The sequence below is a fragment of the Helicoverpa armigera genome, chromosome 2, assembly GCF_030705265.1.
Source record: "Helicoverpa armigera isolate CAAS_96S chromosome 2, ASM3070526v1, whole genome shotgun sequence".
NCBI lineage: Eukaryota > Metazoa > Arthropoda > Insecta > Lepidoptera > Noctuidae > Helicoverpa > Helicoverpa armigera.
The window spans coordinates 10652078-10671619 of NC_087121.1; the positions used below are offsets into that span (position 1 = coordinate 10652078).

General features: G+C 37.6%; 1 protein-coding gene across 1 annotated transcript; it reads right to left on the bottom strand.

The window, feature by feature from the left end:
- Nucleotides 1–5358: 5358 nt before the first annotated feature.
- On the bottom strand, nucleotides 5359–10655 carry LOC110379289 (uncharacterized). The gene is made up of 5 exons (XM_064039823.1): nucleotides 10500–10655; nucleotides 9475–9657; nucleotides 7174–7293; nucleotides 6766–6912; nucleotides 5359–6086 (listed from the first exon to the last, which is right to left on the bottom strand). Exons 1-5 carry the CDS (start codon nucleotides 10545–10547, stop codon nucleotides 5565–5567), a joined length of 1020 nt encoding a protein of 339 aa, XP_063895893.1. The 5' UTR covers nucleotides 10548–10655; the 3' UTR covers nucleotides 5359–5564.
- Between the last annotated feature and the right edge of the window lie 8887 nt (nucleotides 10656–19542).

A 19542-nucleotide genomic window follows, 5' to 3' on the forward strand; every position in this document is an offset into this window, starting at 1 on the left:
TGTTATTTATTGAAGGTGATGTTAATTGAATCTATTTGAATTTGATGACTAAAAGGGCCTATTATTTACGAAGATCTTGAAAAAGTAGACTAACATGATCTAATTTCATTTTCAATCTATACAAAAGAAAGTCGTGTTAGTTACACGTTTTATAACTCAAGAATGGCTGAACAGTTTAAGCTGCAAATTAGAGGGGAGATAGCTTAGATCCGAGAAAAGTATATAGGATAGTTTTCACTACGCGGCTACGGGAAATAGTCTTATCGGGAGGCAGGTGAAACCGCGGGCGGAAGCTAGTTTTAAATAATTCAGCTGTGTGATTCACATTTGAATTTTATAATATAGTTCAGGTTCAACCAAATTATCCTAATTTGGCAATAAAATGTTTATTGATCTAATCTAGCGACTGATTAACGCGATGATTCCTAGCAAATTACTAAACATATAAAACACCTAATTTACTACAACTGATCCATTTTTTAAAATGTCAGTATGTTAATTGTGAAATAATTTATTATATTGTCACGGTTTGCTTTTTAATGGCCACTTTAGCATAAAATGATAATTTTGGCGAAAATAATAGGTACTGTTATAAATTAAAAACTGGTTTAACTGGATGCATTTCCGCAGGACTTGTTATGCATGAAAAGTTATGTATTTAAACGTATCAAAGTTCGTTTAAAGTTATTTGTGTGTTCTTTTCGGCGCGTTTTATATGACATTTGAATAAATTAAATAATATTTAGAGTGATCTAGCAAATTTTATGACATATATTTTTGACTTTGCACTAGATCGTGATGCAGTATTTTAATCACTTGCAATTTTAAGATGAAATATTATCTTTTTATGGCCTGTACGGGACCCACTCTACAATTATTTTCTATACCTTATTATCACTAATAGGTGCCTCAGTATTTCAGAAACCGTAATTGCCAGGATCCTGATTATTTTATAAACGACATTGTTTTATGATTAATTTCTAAAGCCAGACATGAATTGGATTCTTTCCGTTCGAGATAACGGAGTGGAATCTCTTATATTCTGCTGGCCTCGAAACTCTTTTTTTCATTTTGGGGAGGATTTTCCATCTCAATGCCCAAGAAGTACTATAGCAATATTTTTTAAATAAGCCGTTTCCATACAAGTTGACCTGTAGCGGCGTACGCGTCTATAGGTAAGCTTCCCACGGTGAACTGTGATGCAATTCTAGTGTCTAATGTCAGAGGTGCCCGTTTTTTGTACACCGTTAGCCCTGCACAAATGCTGTGCCTCCCAAGTCACGAGCGACCAGCGATTTCATACGCGGTAGCGAGTTATTTGACGTTAAAGGAGGACTGACAGTTTTTGTCAAAGTATCTTGTGCTAGTTTAAGTAAATCTCGTTAGCGTTATGTTAGTAATGTTTTTATTGTGTTGAGTTGTAATGAAGAGGGGTGGTACCTACTTGCGAAAAGTGGAGAGCGATTTTTATGAGAAAAAAAGAGGAAAGCATCGAAATACAGATCGCCCTATATACGATGTTTGAAATTTGTTTGTAATAGAAGTGGAAGAGGATATTCCTAAAAAGATCTGAATATTTCGCGTAAACTGAACAGTAAAATTTTTATCTCGTTCTTGGTGGCAAAATCGCATTAATGCACTAACAATTTGCTCTCATAAACTATTATTAAAAACCACGATTTGATTTTTAATGGGAATCAATAGGAAGAAAATTATAATATAATATATTTGTCGGAGACTGTCAATAGTACGGACACTAAACGTCACGCAAGCGCGCCCTCTGGTGGCGTTTCCGGTGAAACAACATTTTGGCGCGCTTGGCAGAGTAGTGGTGGTCGGCGTGGCGTCCGCGGAGCTCAGTCTTGGTCGAGGCGTCGTGCTGCGCACATCTCGATACTGCCTTTCGTTACGTGTAGTGTACCTAGTGTTATTGCCTAGTGTTGTAGTACTGTTGTAGATCCATATTGTAAAGTGTGTAAAGTGTCTTTTGAAATTAAAGTGTAAAGGTTCTTCTAACCTAACAGACAGACATGTGTTGCTGGGGAGTTTGTTCCGCCACTTCTTCTCCCCAAGCCAAAACACATAGGAAGTGGCGAAGGGCGGGCGTTTTGGGGGCTGTCTTTTGTTCTGACTAATTTGAATAAACGTTTGACTTTTGAGTGTGAGTGTTTGAGTTTCTTTGAGTTATCTCTTTGCTTCATTACCCTAACTGATGTCGGACGATAGTGCCATCCTTGATGTTCGCCTCCGACATCAGAAGTGGGATGCAATCCGAATGCCCACGTGTGTTAAGGATTGCCATGCCATTGTTCAAAAAGTGAAAAAGTGAAAAGTGATGTGCTCGTTCGGAGTGATGTGTGGCGGCCGATGGTGGATTAGTTTCGGAAGAATTCGCCACGTGAAGACAAACTTTCTGGATTTCTGAGTGCACGATAGGCACAGGCTGAATACCAACCTACTGGGAGAAGAAAATAAGGGAACATCAGAATTTTGATATGGAGGTTATAGTAACCACGGTTATGGTTTCAACAATGACGGTGATTATTGTGCAATCTGGCGACAAAATTACTGCGGAGCATCCCAGCTGCCAGGAGCCTGACGTGTCATCGTAAGGTCGGAGTGTTGGTGCTCGTGCATCTACGTGGCTTCACGTCCGCGAAAGCCTTGCTGTACTGCGCGCCATAGCGATGTGCGCATCGTCATGCGCGTTGAGGTGTTGAGTGGAAACCCGATAACATCTAAGGTGAACCGAGCCTGGAGAACAGGACGAGGTCCACTAGTCAAGCGGCGCGCGAGGTGCGCTGCAGTTGCTGTTTGGAGCGTCATCCTCCCCCGGATTCGTCGTGGAGGCCGTATGAGTTGCGGCAGGCCAGGACATCGCATGTCATCGCACAAGGTGAAAGCATTCTATTGCATTGAAAATGTTTAGATTGATCAGACAAACTTGACAATGACTAGCCTGTGTGGCAGCTAGGAGCCTGTGTGGCAGCTAGGAGCCTGTGTGGCAGCTAGGAGCCTGTGTGGCAGCTAGGAGCCTGTGTGGCAGCTAGGAGCCTGTGTGGCAGCTAGGAGCCTGTGTGGCAGCTAGGAGCCTGTGTGGCAGCTAGGAGCCTGTGTGGCAGCTAGGAGCCTGTGTGGCAGTTAGGAGCCTGTGTGGCAGTTAGGAGCCTGTGTGGCAGTTAGGAGCCTGTGTGGCAGTTAGGAGCCTGTGTGGCAGTTGGTAGCCTGTGTGCTACATAGTGGTCAGGAGTGGCCGAGGTTGTACTGTGCATACTGTGCTGTGTTTGTGTTGTTGCAGATTAACCCACGAGGACGTGGGTCTACGCAGGATGGCCGTGTCGGAGACTGTCAATAGTACGGACACTAAACGTCACGCAAGCGCGCCCTCTGGTGGCGTTTCCGGTGAAACAACATTTTGGCGCGCTTGGCAGAGTAGTGGTGGTCGGCGTGGCGTCCGCGGAGCTCAGTCTTGGTCGAGGCGTCGTGCTGCGCACATCTCGATACTGCCTTTCGTTACGTGTAGTGTACCTAGTGTTATTGCCTAGTGTTGTAGTACTGTTGTAGATCCATATTGTAAAGTGTGTAAAGTGTCTTTTGAAATTAAAGTGTAAAGGTTCTTCTAACCTAACAGACAGACATGTGTTGCTGGGGAGTTTGTTCCGCCACTTCTTCTCCCCAAGCCAAAACACATAGGAAGTGGCGAAGGGCGGGCGTTTTGGGGGCTGTCTTTTGTTCTGACTAATTTGAATAAACGTTTGACTTTTGAGTGTGAGTGTTTGAGTTTCTTTGAGTTATCTCTTTGCTTCATTACCCTAACTGATGTCGGACGATAGTGCCATCCTTGATGTTCGCCTCCGACATATTAATAAACCTCCTTAATTTTGAGCAAACGGTGTCACAGGTAATAAATAAAAGCAATTATATTTGATGTACTTTGATGTACATGTATTTTACTAATTCATATCGTAAACAGTTGTAACATCAGTTCATTACGCGCAAATTCTTGCGTCTAATGTCAAAGGTTTACGAGTTTTTGTTAATCGAAGCTTGCCGTTAAGCTTGTGGAGTATGTCATAAGCGGAAGCGGGAGCGATAAGCGGAGTGTATGCAGTTCCAAAGTTTAATGTCAAAGGTGCATCTTTTTGTTTACCGTTAATCTTGCGGGGTGTGTGGTGTATGTTATAAGCGCTGGAGGTAGACATTGAAGATGTCACCAGATATTTATATTATATCTAAAGGTTTTTAAGAAACTTGCTACATGTAGAAATTCTAATCCTATAATAGTTGAAAAGCTGTGAAAACAGCTATGCTTTATGGTGCCTTATTTGGACATATAATGGAAAATATTAACTATTTAGTTTCTCCAAATCCTAAACAGCTGGTACTTAAGTTAATAGACAGTGAAAAGATTTTCTCCAAGATTTTCTCAATAATTCTAAGAATACCGTAATAAAATAAATTTCACGCACTCGTGGAAAAGACCGACAGGTTTGGAAAGTAAGAATTTATAAACAGGATTCATTTTCAATGTCTAACATCAAAGCAAGAATTGTGTGTGGTCTAAGTTAAAATCTGAAGGAGTGAAAACATGACATAAATTGGCAACTTGTTTGATTATATTTTACACTGGAACGACGATATGCATAATACATACATACATAACTTTGGGGATATATTGGTATGTGAATTAAGGACCACAGAATGGTCTACCTTTCTGTATATGGAGCTGACCTTGGATGCTTTATTTTATTTATTATTTATTTATTTGGATGTTGTAGACACAATAGAAGAACTATTGTCCGACTTACTCTTGGCGTTCAACGTTTTGAAGTAAAACTTTGCAGCTTTGGACTTCAACGCAGTCGGTAGATGATGACGATATCCTGTACTACCCATAAGAAACAAATTTCCCCAGTTACCTCGCTATATCTTCTCCCTTACACCAATCCACGACGGTACTCAGCAGCGATGGCACTGATAGCAATGTCTTTGCACCGCCACAAAGGTCTGTATCGGTCCCGATTGTACCATTGTGAACCACGGTGAATTAGAATTTCGTTTAACAGTACTTGTCAGATGTACACGTCTTGATAACCATATTGTCTTTATTTTGAGGTCGGTTTTAATTTAAAATGTTGGTGCGTTTTCAAGAAAATGCTGTGGGAAAATTTTGGTGAAGACGTATGATTTTCAACCAGGATTGAACATTGCATGGGTATATACATAAGAATTTCTCAGAATTTAAACTGAAAACATTCACTTTAAAGAGACACATTGAGCTAACATAGGTACTTTGAGATTGGATCACTAAATAGAAAAAACTGTGAAATGTAGCTATTATTAAGTGAAACAAGTAAATACTGTTAATGGACATCAGTTTTAAATTTTATTTATTTTCAATCAACTATCATTAAATTGGGTGCAGTTCAAGTTACATGTTTCACAAACACAGTTTTTATCGTATATTTTACAGTTAGTATAGCACCAAGAGGTAAATTTAAAATAACTAAATCAAAGTTACTCTTAACAATTAACTCATTTACAACGTTACAATCATCATTAATTTACCAGTCATACTCAATAGATAGTCCATAACCAGTTTCATCATTATTTTGAGCCACATCATCAGTAGTCTCATAATTTGCTAGATCAATCTTATCAGCTAAGAAAGTGTCTGCAGCATAAGTCGTAGTCTTCTCAGTTGAAAAAAAACTATCTATCCAAGAATTAGTTGATGCTTTAGCTGTTGTAGACTCTTCTGTAGTCCTTTCAGTATCTCGCTCTTCCGAGCCTTTCTCTTCTGAACTGTCTTTGATAGGTTTGACTTTAGCAGCTTCATTTTCTTCATCTTTCTTATCTGCAATAGTTTTATTGTCATCTTTGGGAACATTTTCAGGCTCTGGTTGGCAGAATTCTCCCCAGAAATGCCAGCCGTGGGGACAGATGAAGACTTGAGGGTGTAAGACGCCGTTTCTGATAAGACATACGTAGTAATGGTTGGAGCTTAAGGCTAGGACTCCATGTTGGCCAACGGTCTCGCATTGTGGTACTGGGTTTTCGATGCATTGGCTGTTTTCTAGTTGGATCTGAAATTTATAAGGGTATATTAGAAAATTGCGGTGGTAGAAAGTTGATTTGGACTTGTGTATTTTAAATAATTTATTAAACAAATATCTAGCCAGCTTGTAAGACCAGATTGTGCAGAACGGGTAAGTCTACTACGCAGCAAAACAAATATAGCTCCATAAAAATATCAGAAGCCATTATAATATTAATTAAGAAAAGAAATACGATCTACATAAGCACTCACTCGAGGCAATCAATCAAGATTACTCGTGAGGTGTTACATTTTTATGATGAAAGTAGCTTACTCATTTAATTGGTCAAATAACTTGTCTATTGCGTAATCGAATTTCTCAACAAATATTGAGAGTGACGGATCAGTATTGTGTCACTAGGTTCCACCTACGGTTTTGGCTAGCCTTTTTTGTAGAGTACTTGCATTTCTAGTGCTAGCTTTTTAAGTATTTCGTTTACTATTTCTATTAATGCGGCGGTTACTTAATGATGTGATAGGTGTTTCAAGTGTTAACTTATGGATAATAGATGTATGAAGTGACTTATCAGGTTATATCGTCCAGCTTTCAATCTGATTCTAAATAACAAGTGAATTCCTTCAGTAATGATGGCTTAATAAACAGACAATCAAGTTTATAAGACGTAGTTGTCCCTTTTTGATATTTGTGTAGTATAGATGGAACTTACCGAGCATTGGGCAGTGGCAGGGTTATAAGCGTAATGTCTTGGGCACAGAGCGGCCCTGTGGTCTGCAGGTCTACCATCAGGCAAACCCTCAGGAGGAGAGCAGAGGTGGAACTTTCTGCAGTCGTACGCATCTGGGAATATTCCCACCTGCGAAATACACCAGCGTCATGAGATCGAATTCAAATAGTATTTGCATCACACATGTTTGTCAGATCAGTTTCATTAACTTTTAATTTATTGAGCAGTAAGGTCTCTCTCATAATCTGGTATCAATGAAACCACAGCAGCTTTTTAAAATAAAACTGACATGCACTCTACAACTTAAACGGAAGATCTCAGACCAATAGTTTCTTTCACTGTGATTTTTTTCACGTATTTGATGATGGTGATGGTGATAAAGGGACTGACCTGTTCACAGCTATGCTCGAACTTCTGGGCTGCAGTGGAACATTCAGGTACTGGTTCCTTGGAGCATTTCCCTAAGTGAGCATTGCAGGTGAAGCCTTCCTGGCATTGTTCTAAAGGCACCTGAAAGTAGACGAAAGCATTGGTCAAGCACTTGCAATTTTATCATGGTACTCGCCATTTTGCCGCGGTTACATTTGCGTCCCGTGAGAACTATATTGCCCATACCTAGATAAAAATATAGCCTATATTACTCGCCTACTAGGAAAAATAGGAGCTTTCCAACAGTGAAAGGATTTTCAAATCTGTTCGGTTGAAAATATAAATGAAAGAGACAGGTAGTGCTGTAAGAAAGAGAGATCGTTGTAAAACAAATGACATGCCAGTGACGTCATGCGCGAAATGAAAGAGACAGGTAGTGATGTAAGAAAGAGAGATCGTTGTAAAACAAATGACATGCCAGTGACGTCACGCGCGAAATGAAAGAGACAGGTCGTGATGTAAGAAAGAGAGGTCGTTGTAAAACAAATGACATGCCAGTGACGTCACGCGCGAAATGAAAGAGACAGGTAGTGATGTAAGAAAGAGAGATCGTTGTAAAACAAATGACATGCCAGTGACGTCATGCGCGAAATGAAAGAGACAGGTCGTGATGTAAGAAAGAGGTCGTTGTAAAACAAATGACATGCCAGTGACGTCACGCGAAATGAAAGAGACAGGTAGTGATGTAAAGAAAGACGTTGTAAAACAAATGACATGTGAAAGAGAGAAATGAATGGACAAAATGAAAGAGACATGATGTAAGAAAAGAGACAGGCGCAAAATGAAAGAGACAGGCAGTGATGTAAGAAAGAGAGGTCTTTGTAAAACAAAGGACATGCCAGTGACGTCACGCTCGAAATGAAAGAGACATGTAGTGATGTTAGAAAGAGAGGTCGTTGTAAAACAAATGACATGCCAGTGACGTCACGCACGAAATGAAAGAGATGGGTTGTTATGTAAGAAAGAGAGATCGTTGTAAAACAAATGCCATGCCAGTGACGTCACGCGCGAAATGAAAGAGACGGGTAGTGATGTAAGAAAGAGAGATCGTTGTAAAACAAATGACATGCCATTGACGTCACGCGCGAAATGAAAGAGACGGGTAGTGATGTAAGAAAGAGAGAATACATGATGTGACGCCATGGAGAAAATAAATAAATAAACCTACTTCCTTATTTTTTTTACATTTTTGATACCAACGCAAAGTTGTTATTTATTGAATTAATAATATATTACTTATTTCAGTTGCACTTCAAAGGCCCATACGCTATCCTTATAGTGGAAATAGGAAGAAAGCAGTGGCACTATTTTATCAGATCGCAATCGTCACATCCGGAATGGTTTTACGAAGCACACGATACGCGCGAAAGTCCCATACTACTACCGGAAGAAGTCAAAATTAAACTGTTTAATTCTCTCTGGCGTTTGTTACACTTGTTCTTTGGTCATCCAGTATAAATTATTATTAAATTATTCCTTCAATAATTACAAATCATGTTTTTTATTTTAGTTTTTCAACAGCGCTTTCGCACTGGGGGGTTTTCTGCTCGGAAAATGAGTATTTTTCTGCTGTGAATGTATGGCGTTCATCGCGGTTGCGGTTTGGCTACGCGTGGAAATACCGCCGGTGTGATGTGAAAGCTCTATAAAGGTACTGATTGACGATTGTGTCTTCAGATTAATGAATTTTGAAATTGAGTCTGACCCATCTGACCATAATCACCAGATTTTATTTGAAAATCGAAATTTAAATTCAGCCCTGAGGATTTCGTTGATAGACTGGATTAGTTTATATTTATAGAATTAATAACATCAAATTCATCTTTATTTTTTTAACGAAAGAGAAGAGTGGGGTTCGTTTTTAATATCACACCAATAAAAGTAGCCTATAGCCGTCCTCGATAAATGGGCTATCTAACACTGAAAGAATTTATCAAATCGGACCAGTAGTTCCTGAGATTAGCGCGTACAAACAAACAAACAAACTCTTCAGCTTTATAATATTAGTATAGATTAGCTAGTATTAGCATAATTACTGTGTCCAAGGGTATGTGATATTTGTGTCTGATAACAGTGGAAGCTATTCCCGCCTTAATTCCCGAAAAACGATATAACGCTGATATGTGCTGCATAACCTGTTTCTTCTTTAAAATATATTCTGTATGCAGATCTTTTTAGGTGGCGATCCTTCTTCTCTTCTCTTCTTCGTCCCACACCGTCAGCTTATCCAGATAAAGGTTCCGTGATAAGCAATTCACGTACCTTAAGCCACCCTCCAGGCAGAGGCACACAAGTAACAGACTGGCTGCAGTTCTCACAGGCCATGCCAGGCTTCGTGCAAATCCCTTGTACGTCCAACTCTCCAGAGCCTAAGGTTAGCCCCAAAGGAACGCCAGCCATGCGGTTCCCATCTAGGACTCCGCGAAGATCGAAGGATGTTGTCACCTAGAAATAAAAGTTTTCACTTATTTGAATGACTGATGAAGTAGGGAATTGTGGATATCCTGAACTTAAATCTGCCTTGAACACTTGGGTTATGAATCTTTGGTGGTGTCGGATTGCCGTCTCATCGGGCTATAAGAGTGAAGAAATAGAGGTTGTAAGTGCACCTGTGTCTGCGCATATGATGACGCTCTATCTCTATTGCTATTTAAGTAACACTTATGTCAAATAGTGGCTTGCCCATTATTAAGCACTTCTTAAGAAGTTCTTAGCTGCAGATGTTTTTTCTTTGAATGCGTTTCAACGATTATACTTTAATCATGGGAATAATGTACATCATTTTGCTATGAAGGTGGCAATTTTTGTAATATGACGTCTAATCAGTTGAAAAGCGCTAGTGTTTATTACATCATGTTCCCATGATTGTTCATTGTCGGTTTGTATCGTGGTTTTATACTCAGTATTCATTTTATTAGGTTAGAATACGGGGTTCACACATGCACTCGTAGGTACTTAAAAATAATTTTAAATCATACTGTTACTGGTACCTAGCATAAGTGTCTAACTAGCTAGAGGTTAGTTTAGATTAGAGTTTATTCTGATCCGAGTAGAGTTACAGGTATTTAAAAAAAAAGGTTAGCAAGTGCGGCCTTCAAAATTTAGTTTTATTTGAATGGTGTGCTAAAGCTTAAGTATTAGTCTTAAGATCCATAGATAAGACAGATGATTAGATATAGGAATGGGACGCTAAACTGGACAAAACAATTGAAATCTTATGCTGTTTTTTACACTTATTATTAGTATGTTTTCTTCTATTAAATTCTAAACACAAAAATATAACTCACAGATCCACTAAATCCAAAAATGGATACCAACACCAATTTTAACCACATTTTGAACAAACTTAATAACAAGCACTATTGGTAACTATATCTAAACTAAAACAGTACGAAATAAAAATGCGTAAAATTGTCAGTCCAGTGATCTTTGACATCTTTATCTCTGTTATTTTAAGATAAATAATATTTATAAATTATATGCTTACACGTTTGTTTTCGTTTATTAAGTGGCAATTAAAAATAATACTAAGATTATGACGTGTATGGAAGAGACATCCTTGACATCCTTTATATTCTAAATCCTCTCCAGTCGTGATGGATTGCTGTCTTATTGGACTATGAGAGTGAAGGAATAGAGAGTGCACCTGTGTCTTCACGAACGTTTGTGCACTACAGTATGGCTGCAAGAATTGCTGCCGTGGTTGGAAATCGGCCAGGAGGACATTAATATATTCTGATCATCGTTTATTACAGTTATAATTTTATAACGATCGACGACGAACGACCTGAATCGTTGTTGTGTTCAGAAGTTGTAAGTTCCAATGCATTTAGACTGCTGCTGTAGATTTGATACACTTATAACATTACCATGTATGTATACGTTCGTGGGAAGAATGAAAAGTTGTCATTTGCCTAGCCTTTTCCCAACTACGTTAGAGCCCGTTCCAGTAAACTCGCTGCCTGTTGTCAGTCTGCACCAGCTAACCATACCTTGCATATATCTTAAACTAAATAACTTAAGTATTTAAAACACAAAATTCTCCATGAATTCTTCTAAAATGTAATAAGAAAACATAATGCGTCTTAATCATACTGTCAGAAATATTTAATTCAATTATATCAGCGGACCCAGGTGGCATGTTTATATTGCAAAGTTTCTTATGAACAAACTTAATATAATAACATTAATATTGAAATAAGAAATTACTTTTTCTTTACTGAATAGAATTTTCATTTTGAAGCGGGTCTTCTCTTAGTGCAAAAACATCTGAACAAATTCGGCTTTCAGTCTAACCGGATGTAGCTGAGTACCAGTGCTTTCCATAAGGATCCGAAACTGCTTAACCGATTTGAAAAAAAAAATCACTGCTGGAAAGATACACTCTTCCCGAGTACGATAGGCCATTGTTTATCCCGGCTCTTGCATTAGTTTTCATGCGGGTGAAACTGAGGGAAAACAGCTAGCTTATAATATTAGTTACAATGATAAGTTCCAAAGTTTACTCACAGTAAACTAGACATAACACAAACAAGTTGCTACAATATTAACCAACTGCGATGACTTATTAGCGAATTGTACTTTAAAGGGCGAGAGTCAACGACCGGCGTGTGCGCATCCAACTTGCTATGTTATTACATAAACATAAATTGCATTTAGTCTATTGCGGAATTTCAATAAACTTTATGATTTGACATTAATTCTACCTAATATGTATAACCAGCTGTTGAACGTGGTGTCTCCCGCGTCCCGGGGAATTTTTTGAGTACCCGGATAGAATGTTCAACGTATATAATTAATAACTAACAGGTCCATTAATCCCGTAGTCTATTCGATTCAAACAAACAATCAAATTTTTCTTCTTTATATATTAGTATTGTTCTTTTTATCGCGGTTTCACTCGTGCCTTGAAGTAATTGCCTAATTTGCTTTTATGGATAAAACTACTTGTCAGTACTTGTGTCATTATGATGGTATAAGTTAAGTTGCAAAAAAGTTTGGTTTGGAAATAAACTATACCATTTAAAACCATTTCAATGTTAGATTTAATTCAGTGTTTAGACCAAACTTTACTCATACCTATAAACTTCAGAGTCTTCAAGAATTATAGGCGTAGCTAAAACTACATAATACAGGTTATTGACCCTATCAGATATAACCACAAGAATAAAGAAGCTTAGGCAAAATATTACCAAAAATAACCGAAGCATTAAAAGGACAAGATCAAAGAAATTTTAAAATTGCTCGTGGCATTGAGCGATCCCCAATATTACAGCGCCTAACAAAATGATTAGAGCAACGACTTTTGTATCGGTACCAAAACCAATTGAAGTTGGCCAGGCGTTATTACTTACTGAGCTATATCTCGAAATAACTAAGATCATTTAACTAACCGGAGACGCCTCCTTCGTGCCTTCTAGTCTGCCAAAGGCACATGACCTTTTTTTAAGGGCAATCATCAAATGATCCTACAGTGGGTGCTTTGGAAGGGAGTGTCAGACTTTTACTGACTACCCTGGTTTGTTGCATCTGGAGCCTTTTGTGTGCCAGGGCTGCGGTAACTCTTTCGAACGATCCTGCATCCCTAAAGTAGGCTAAGGACCTTAGGGGCCCTACAGAAGGGTTTGAGACCTATGAGCGTCAAGTATATGCTTGTGTTGATTATCGTGTGCGTGCTTAGTGATGTAATCGAAAATGCCTGATTGAGCTATCACTATTTGCGTTGTATTGCACCCGGGCAGTAAATTGACAGGCTTATTTGAGTAATGTGGTCATGGCGGCTCCTGTAGGTTGAATGCTCTAAGTGAAATATCGAAGCGATTCGGTGCCAAAAGCCAATGGAATCGTATATCGGGACCTGTCGGGATAAGTCATAAAAATGCCGTTTCAAAAGTAATTTTAAATGATGTACGATTTGGCATATTATTTCTGTCTTATCGGCTGGTTATTGAACATTTTGTTATAGTTTTATGTTGTTATAGTTTTATTGCATTATGTACAGGAGGTGTATTTAAACGTCAGTCACCGTTTTTTGCCAATAGGAATTGTTGTGACAATTCCACGTCAGAGGCAGTCAGTGCAGGATTCGAGAAAACTGTGATACTAGTGCTTGTTAAGTGATTGAACCTGCAGCAAGACTAAACATGTAAGATATACGTATCAAACATCATCTGCCGCCTGCCGGGCTTTTTCCTAACTATGTTGTGGACGGCTTCTAGTCTAACCGGATGCAGCTGAGTATCAGTGTACAGTGAGCAACCCGATGCCCTTCGGTGAGAGACCAAAACTAGAAAATCTTCTCGCTACACAAATATTGAGACCTTTTACCCAAAAATGGGTAATATACCCTATCGGAAGTCCCATATGGTCAGTATACACCATTGAATTTCGAGCGGGAAATGAAAAGACATATTTAAGTAAATGACCTCGATTCCATAAATATTGGTTTAGAGTTTCTTGTGGTGGTTTTGTGTTTATTCAATTTCCTTTGTATAGCAATGTGGTAACGTATTTTGGAACTGTAGTTCAGTTAAAGCATTGCTTATAGCGAAAGTAACTTTGTCTGTCTGTCGTATTTGCACGCCAATACTACTCATCATCTGCCTATAGCCTACGCTCAACTATGTTGAAGCGGCTTCCAGTCTAAGTGGATGCAGCTAAGTACCAGTGTTTTAGAAGGAGCGACTACCTACCTGACCTCCTCAACCCCGTTACGCGGGCAACCCAACCCCCTTGATAAGATTGGCTTACTGGCTTCTGACTACCCGTAAGGACTGCCAAAGATGTTCAATGACATCAGGGACCTACAGTTCATCATGCCCTCCAAAACACGGAAGGCAGTACTATTAGTCTAGACTAGATCCTGAGAAAGGACATCGGGTACTTTTCCGGGTGCGAGAAATAATTAACTCGGGACACGGGTGAAACCACTTTAAATAGCTGGTATTGGACGTAGTCAATAGCCTGTTTACATTATTAAAAGAGTACAATATTATACTGAAACTCTAGTTTCATACTAACTTAGTTGATTCGCTTCCGTCGCCTTCCGTCTAATAAAGAGGCAAGGCAAACTTTAATTGCATAAATTATCATAGCAATTTCAATACCCGGGTACCGCCTCAATACCCGGGTACCGCCTCAATACTTTATTAAGAACTTACAAATATTCTGACATAAATTTTGGTGAGGTGAGCTTCACGGTTTGCTCTTGAGGAATTAAAAACTTTTTAGTTACAACAAAAATAAAAGCGACTTCTAAACACACTGGAAAGAAAAAAACGATTCATACCTTTAGATGCATCGCTTTAGACTAGAAATGCTAGTGTGTTACGCCACCTACTTCTAGACCGATGTCCAATCAGTAAAAAAAACATACCTAAAGTAAATTAGGCTTTCTTACCAAATTCGAGGGTTCGATCCCGTGTTAATCAAAAGTGTGCACAATCATGGGCGTTTGATTTAGATAAAAAATAATACATAGGTATTATTTACTTAAGTTTTTTACAAAGAAAGTATATACTTATGTATGTTTATCACTTATCTAGTACCCATAGCATAAGCTCTGCTTTGTTAGGGATGATTGTTTGAATGTGTAAATAATACATTATTTTTGGAGTAATTTGCAGTTTTTGTCAGTGTAAAATCATGCAAATATTTCAGTGCCTGTAAATTCCTGCCATACTGAGCGCTGAATCGCCGCTCAAAAATAGTTTTGTTGTTTATCCATTATTATTAAAAATACTTTCAACGTGGGCTCATACCTACTAAATAATTAAATACTTTTTGTACCTGTTCGTTTTCCTGAAGTTTGCTGAAAATCTGATTAAAATTGTTCGCGGTAGAAGTGGGCCGGTATTGTAATATTTTTAGCTATGAAAACAGTTGAATTCATTGTTTGTAATTGTTGGATAGGTTTCCTTTTCATTACGTAAAGTACTTGAATTACTGGAAAATAATGTTTATTTATTTATTTAACAGCTTATGTAAAAGTAACACACACACACACATACACACAATAGGTACAGAAAAGAAGAAAAATAGAGCAGACAGTACAAAGACACAGCTTACAAAAAAATCTTGTTTTTTTTATTATATGAATGAATTCTTGTCAGTTTCCAAGAGACATCAGGTTTTAAATATAAATATTATAAACTTAAATAGTGAATTTAAATAACAACAATTTTTTTTTCATTAAGAACAAAATCATTATTTCAAATAGGAAAATTCAACATTTAACTATCAACAAAATATAATTTACATACCAAAAGCCCACTTTCAAACCGACATACAAACCTACTTTCCCATACATAAAGCGATCCTTCAATACTTCGATACATAGAACCTTCTAGTAACATTTCACGGGAGAGTGATAGACGATACTTTTAATGGTATAGATACGGTTCGTTAGAGACCCGTGGGCCACGGTTTCTTGTGAGTAAAGGAAAATATGTGAATGTATTGACTGGTGACATGACAGCATAATTTGTTGATTGATTTAGGCCTGTTTGGTAGGTAGGTGACTATTTTTTTCGTATGTATGAAAGGAGCTTCCATCAGTGGTTTCGTCCAAGCCCCGTGGGAACTGATCCAATTCCTTTATTATTTTAGTAACTACTTCCATCCTTCGATTAGTAATATCTGAGAAAAGCACATAAAAGCAAAACAAACATAATGTACTCTAACATAATGTGCAACCTAACAATCAATTTCAGTTTTATAATAAAAGCATAAATTGACAAAATTAAATTATAATTTCTTATGACTGGACGACGCGGCTATGACCCCACTCCTCCAAAGCTAAAACCACACTTCCATATAAATAACTACTACTAACAAATACTGTAAAATATATTTCCTCAACATTAAGCCTTCTACCGCCAAGAAAACAAAACACAGTGTAAAAACAAAAATGTATACACTATCTTGCAAAAAAACAGACCCACGTTCACAAGGCCCCAAATAATGGCACAAGTTCTACACCTATTCATATTATGATGAAACAAATACGTATGTAGCATATTTTCTGTAAGTTGTTCCTCTCGACTTGGGCTGACAAACGGATGAAACTCGAAGCGAATGTAATAAGAAGTTATTTGATCGATGATCGTTGGGTTGTGGGTTAAATTGCAAGATAGTGTAAGAAGAGTAATATTTTTTGCGACGTATTGTTTTAAAGATAGCTTGGCTTTTAAGATTACTGAAAACGTTACCCGTTATATATATTTTTTTAAGTGAAATAAAAAAAAAACACTGCAGACTGCTCTAATTTCAAGTGTTGGATGACAAAAAGTTTGCATTCTGTTAAAAAGACATGACGGTATACGTGTAATATGTGTATACGTGTACGAGCAATGGAATAAGGACCTATTTTTAGTGCAATAGTCGATATTTACCCTAAGCAATGGAATAAATAGGCCTTATTCCATTGCTTAGTGCAATAGTCGATATGTACCCTTACTTGAACCCGTGTACCGTAACTCTTTACTCACGAATATTACATAACCAATATGTGTTATTTTGAGCATAGTTACAAAACTTTTTAAAAGAGACCATTACTATATTTGAAGAATTAACTATACAAAAAAAAAAAACACAAAACGCTAACCGCTTCATCTTTGTACACAAAATTTGAACAGAATCGTTCACTCAGTCGGTCCCTTTAACTTTTTCACGCCTTTTCCGCGCTAAAATATGGGCCTTTCAAAACTTACTTATTTTACGTTCAGCATTACGGCTCATCGTTCACAAACTTCTGCATTTCTTTAATTATAAGGATTTTATGAATAATGGAATGCCTATGGTATCTTTGGAAAAGTTTTTTTTTGTGCTTTTAGAGTGCCTTTTGCAATAATAATAAAATGCAAGAGTTTTCAATTTTGTGTTTCTTTCTACTTATTCGCGGGTTGTTAAGAAAGTGTCCAACTAATTATTCAAAATGTAGTTATTTCAAGGTCACAAATATTATAATCAATAGAATAATTTAGGTACATTGTTGCGTGCAAATAATTCTAAAACAAAATACAAATCAATTTCAATTCATTTTCTCTTACACTCTTTATCATTCACGTCTACTCTATTACTTGCTAAGTCTGTCCACATAATGCTGTATATGCCGTAAGTTCAATACAGCGTGAGGAAGTATGAACCTTTAGCTTTGACCAGTAATATTGGTGTGAAGCTCAGCTCGGCACGAGGAGTCAGTGGAGCAAGAGCTGTGTCCACGCAGTCGACTGGTACGTGCGCAGACTTACGAATGTTTAGAAGGTACCTCATTACTATATTTATTTGTGGAGGCGCCCGGCTATTGCAGATTAGACGTTGAATGAAATGGGTCTTTGAAGTGGCGATACTTATCATGTACCAAAGCTATGGTCATGGCAATACAATAAACGAATGTCATAAATTGGTGACGCCAAAAAACCTCGTTGTATTTACTTGTGTAAGCATCTGTAATCAGATTTTCTCCATTTTGTAATTTCCAAATTGTCTACACTGTAAATAATAATAACTACACCCTTAAAAGCCAGCAAGAAAATAAAAAATAAAAATTTAAATAAAATAATCACGAATCTTAAAACTCCTCTATAAATTCCCAACTCTATAGCATCAAGGGTGTTCACGATCAGTGTCTGGCTAGCAGAAGCGGAAATAGTGCCCGTTTGATGCACCCACAAAGCCTGTTTGAAAGCCTTTTACGTATCACGATCGCTTTTCATAACGATTCCGCTATGGTTTTTCAGTTTCGCCTCAAAATGTTCGCTGTATGAAGACTGTGTGACAACTTTAGTGTGTCGATGTCACATTAATTTTTGAGTGTAATGTTTGTATATTATTTTTTAGTTCTTTTTAGTACTATGTAATGTAGGCTATACTAACAAAAAGATTCCGATAAATTGAACTTCCTCCTTTTTGGGAAGTCGGTTAAAATTAGGATTATTTTATTAAAAATGCAAAAGAATTGTAGAACAGGTTTTACGTGCTGGGTAAGATTTGCAGTTTGTGATAGAGTGCATGTAGAATGACTACCAGGAGACAAGGAAAATTGACGTAAAGAACAATATTAAACTTCAAGACTATTCTCTGAAATACCAAAAAAAGTTACTTACCACCAGACACGACCTACTTTATTTGAAAGTTTTTTATTCTCCATAGCAAGCAAGCACTTACACAAATTTGTTGGACTCAGCGAAATATTTTTGCAAAAACAGCCTGAAAGTCAAGAATGTAATCGCGTATGTTGCCAAAACTGCGGTGTCCCGATGCGCCAGTGACTGCGGAATCCTATGCCACGTGTGTTCTGGAATGTTCTGTAGCGTGGGTAACGAATCAGTGTGTTTGGAATTTAAAATTTCGGAAGTTTTTAGGGGTAATTTTTGGTTAAATTTGGTTATTTGCAGTTTGAAATGGTTTATCTGTGAGATTCCCCACTTTCTTCTTTCATACCTACATCGAAACCGACTTCCCCATTGAAATTCGTGTGTTGTACGGGCCAGAGATGAGTCTGCATACAATACGAGTGCGAAAGTGTAGGTACAGTGGTCATCTAAGACTGTACGGATTTTCGCAATGGAATTAAAATATATCTTACGTAAAAATGTAGTGATTAAAATTAGAGAAGGATTTATTGCAAAAGTTTTCAATTTATTTCCACAATTTTCTTTTTTTACTGAAATACCAAGCTTCTAAATATTTGCTTTTCACAAACTTTCCCTCTCATTATTCTGTACACCGCCCACAGCACGACATCAAACGAAAAACAACTACAAACAAAAGTTCAGGAGTATTTCAGTGACAACACCTGCAACATTGGCCGTTCATTTTAAAACCAAATCAGTTTGGCAGCACGAGCTGAGGGAGGCTGAGGCAGTCGCCAACCTGTGGTCAGGTAGCTTTTAAACTTTGTACAATTGTGTTGTAAGCTTTTGTGTTCGTTTGTCTTGTAGAAACCACAACTAGACAGTCAGCTATTGATTTGGAAATAGTGGAAAAAAGGTGTATAGTTTTTAATAATTTAATAATATTTTTTATAACACAAATCTAAGGAGTATAATATTATTGTACATAAGCAATTCATCAATAAAGATATAGGTACCATATACAAACTCCTATTTACACAAGTTTACACAAAATTATAAACTATTTGTCAAAATATAGGTACCACATTGAGAAATATCTGGCCTAGGATAACATAGTTTACTTTTTTTTGTCAGGTAAATTTTTTTTTTGCTTGTGGTGAACTTAGCAAATCGTCTGATAACACCATCTGGATAGCATCTAAGTAACAGAAACTAAAAGGCACTTTCATCCACCCTAACGTAGTCTTAAGTGTTC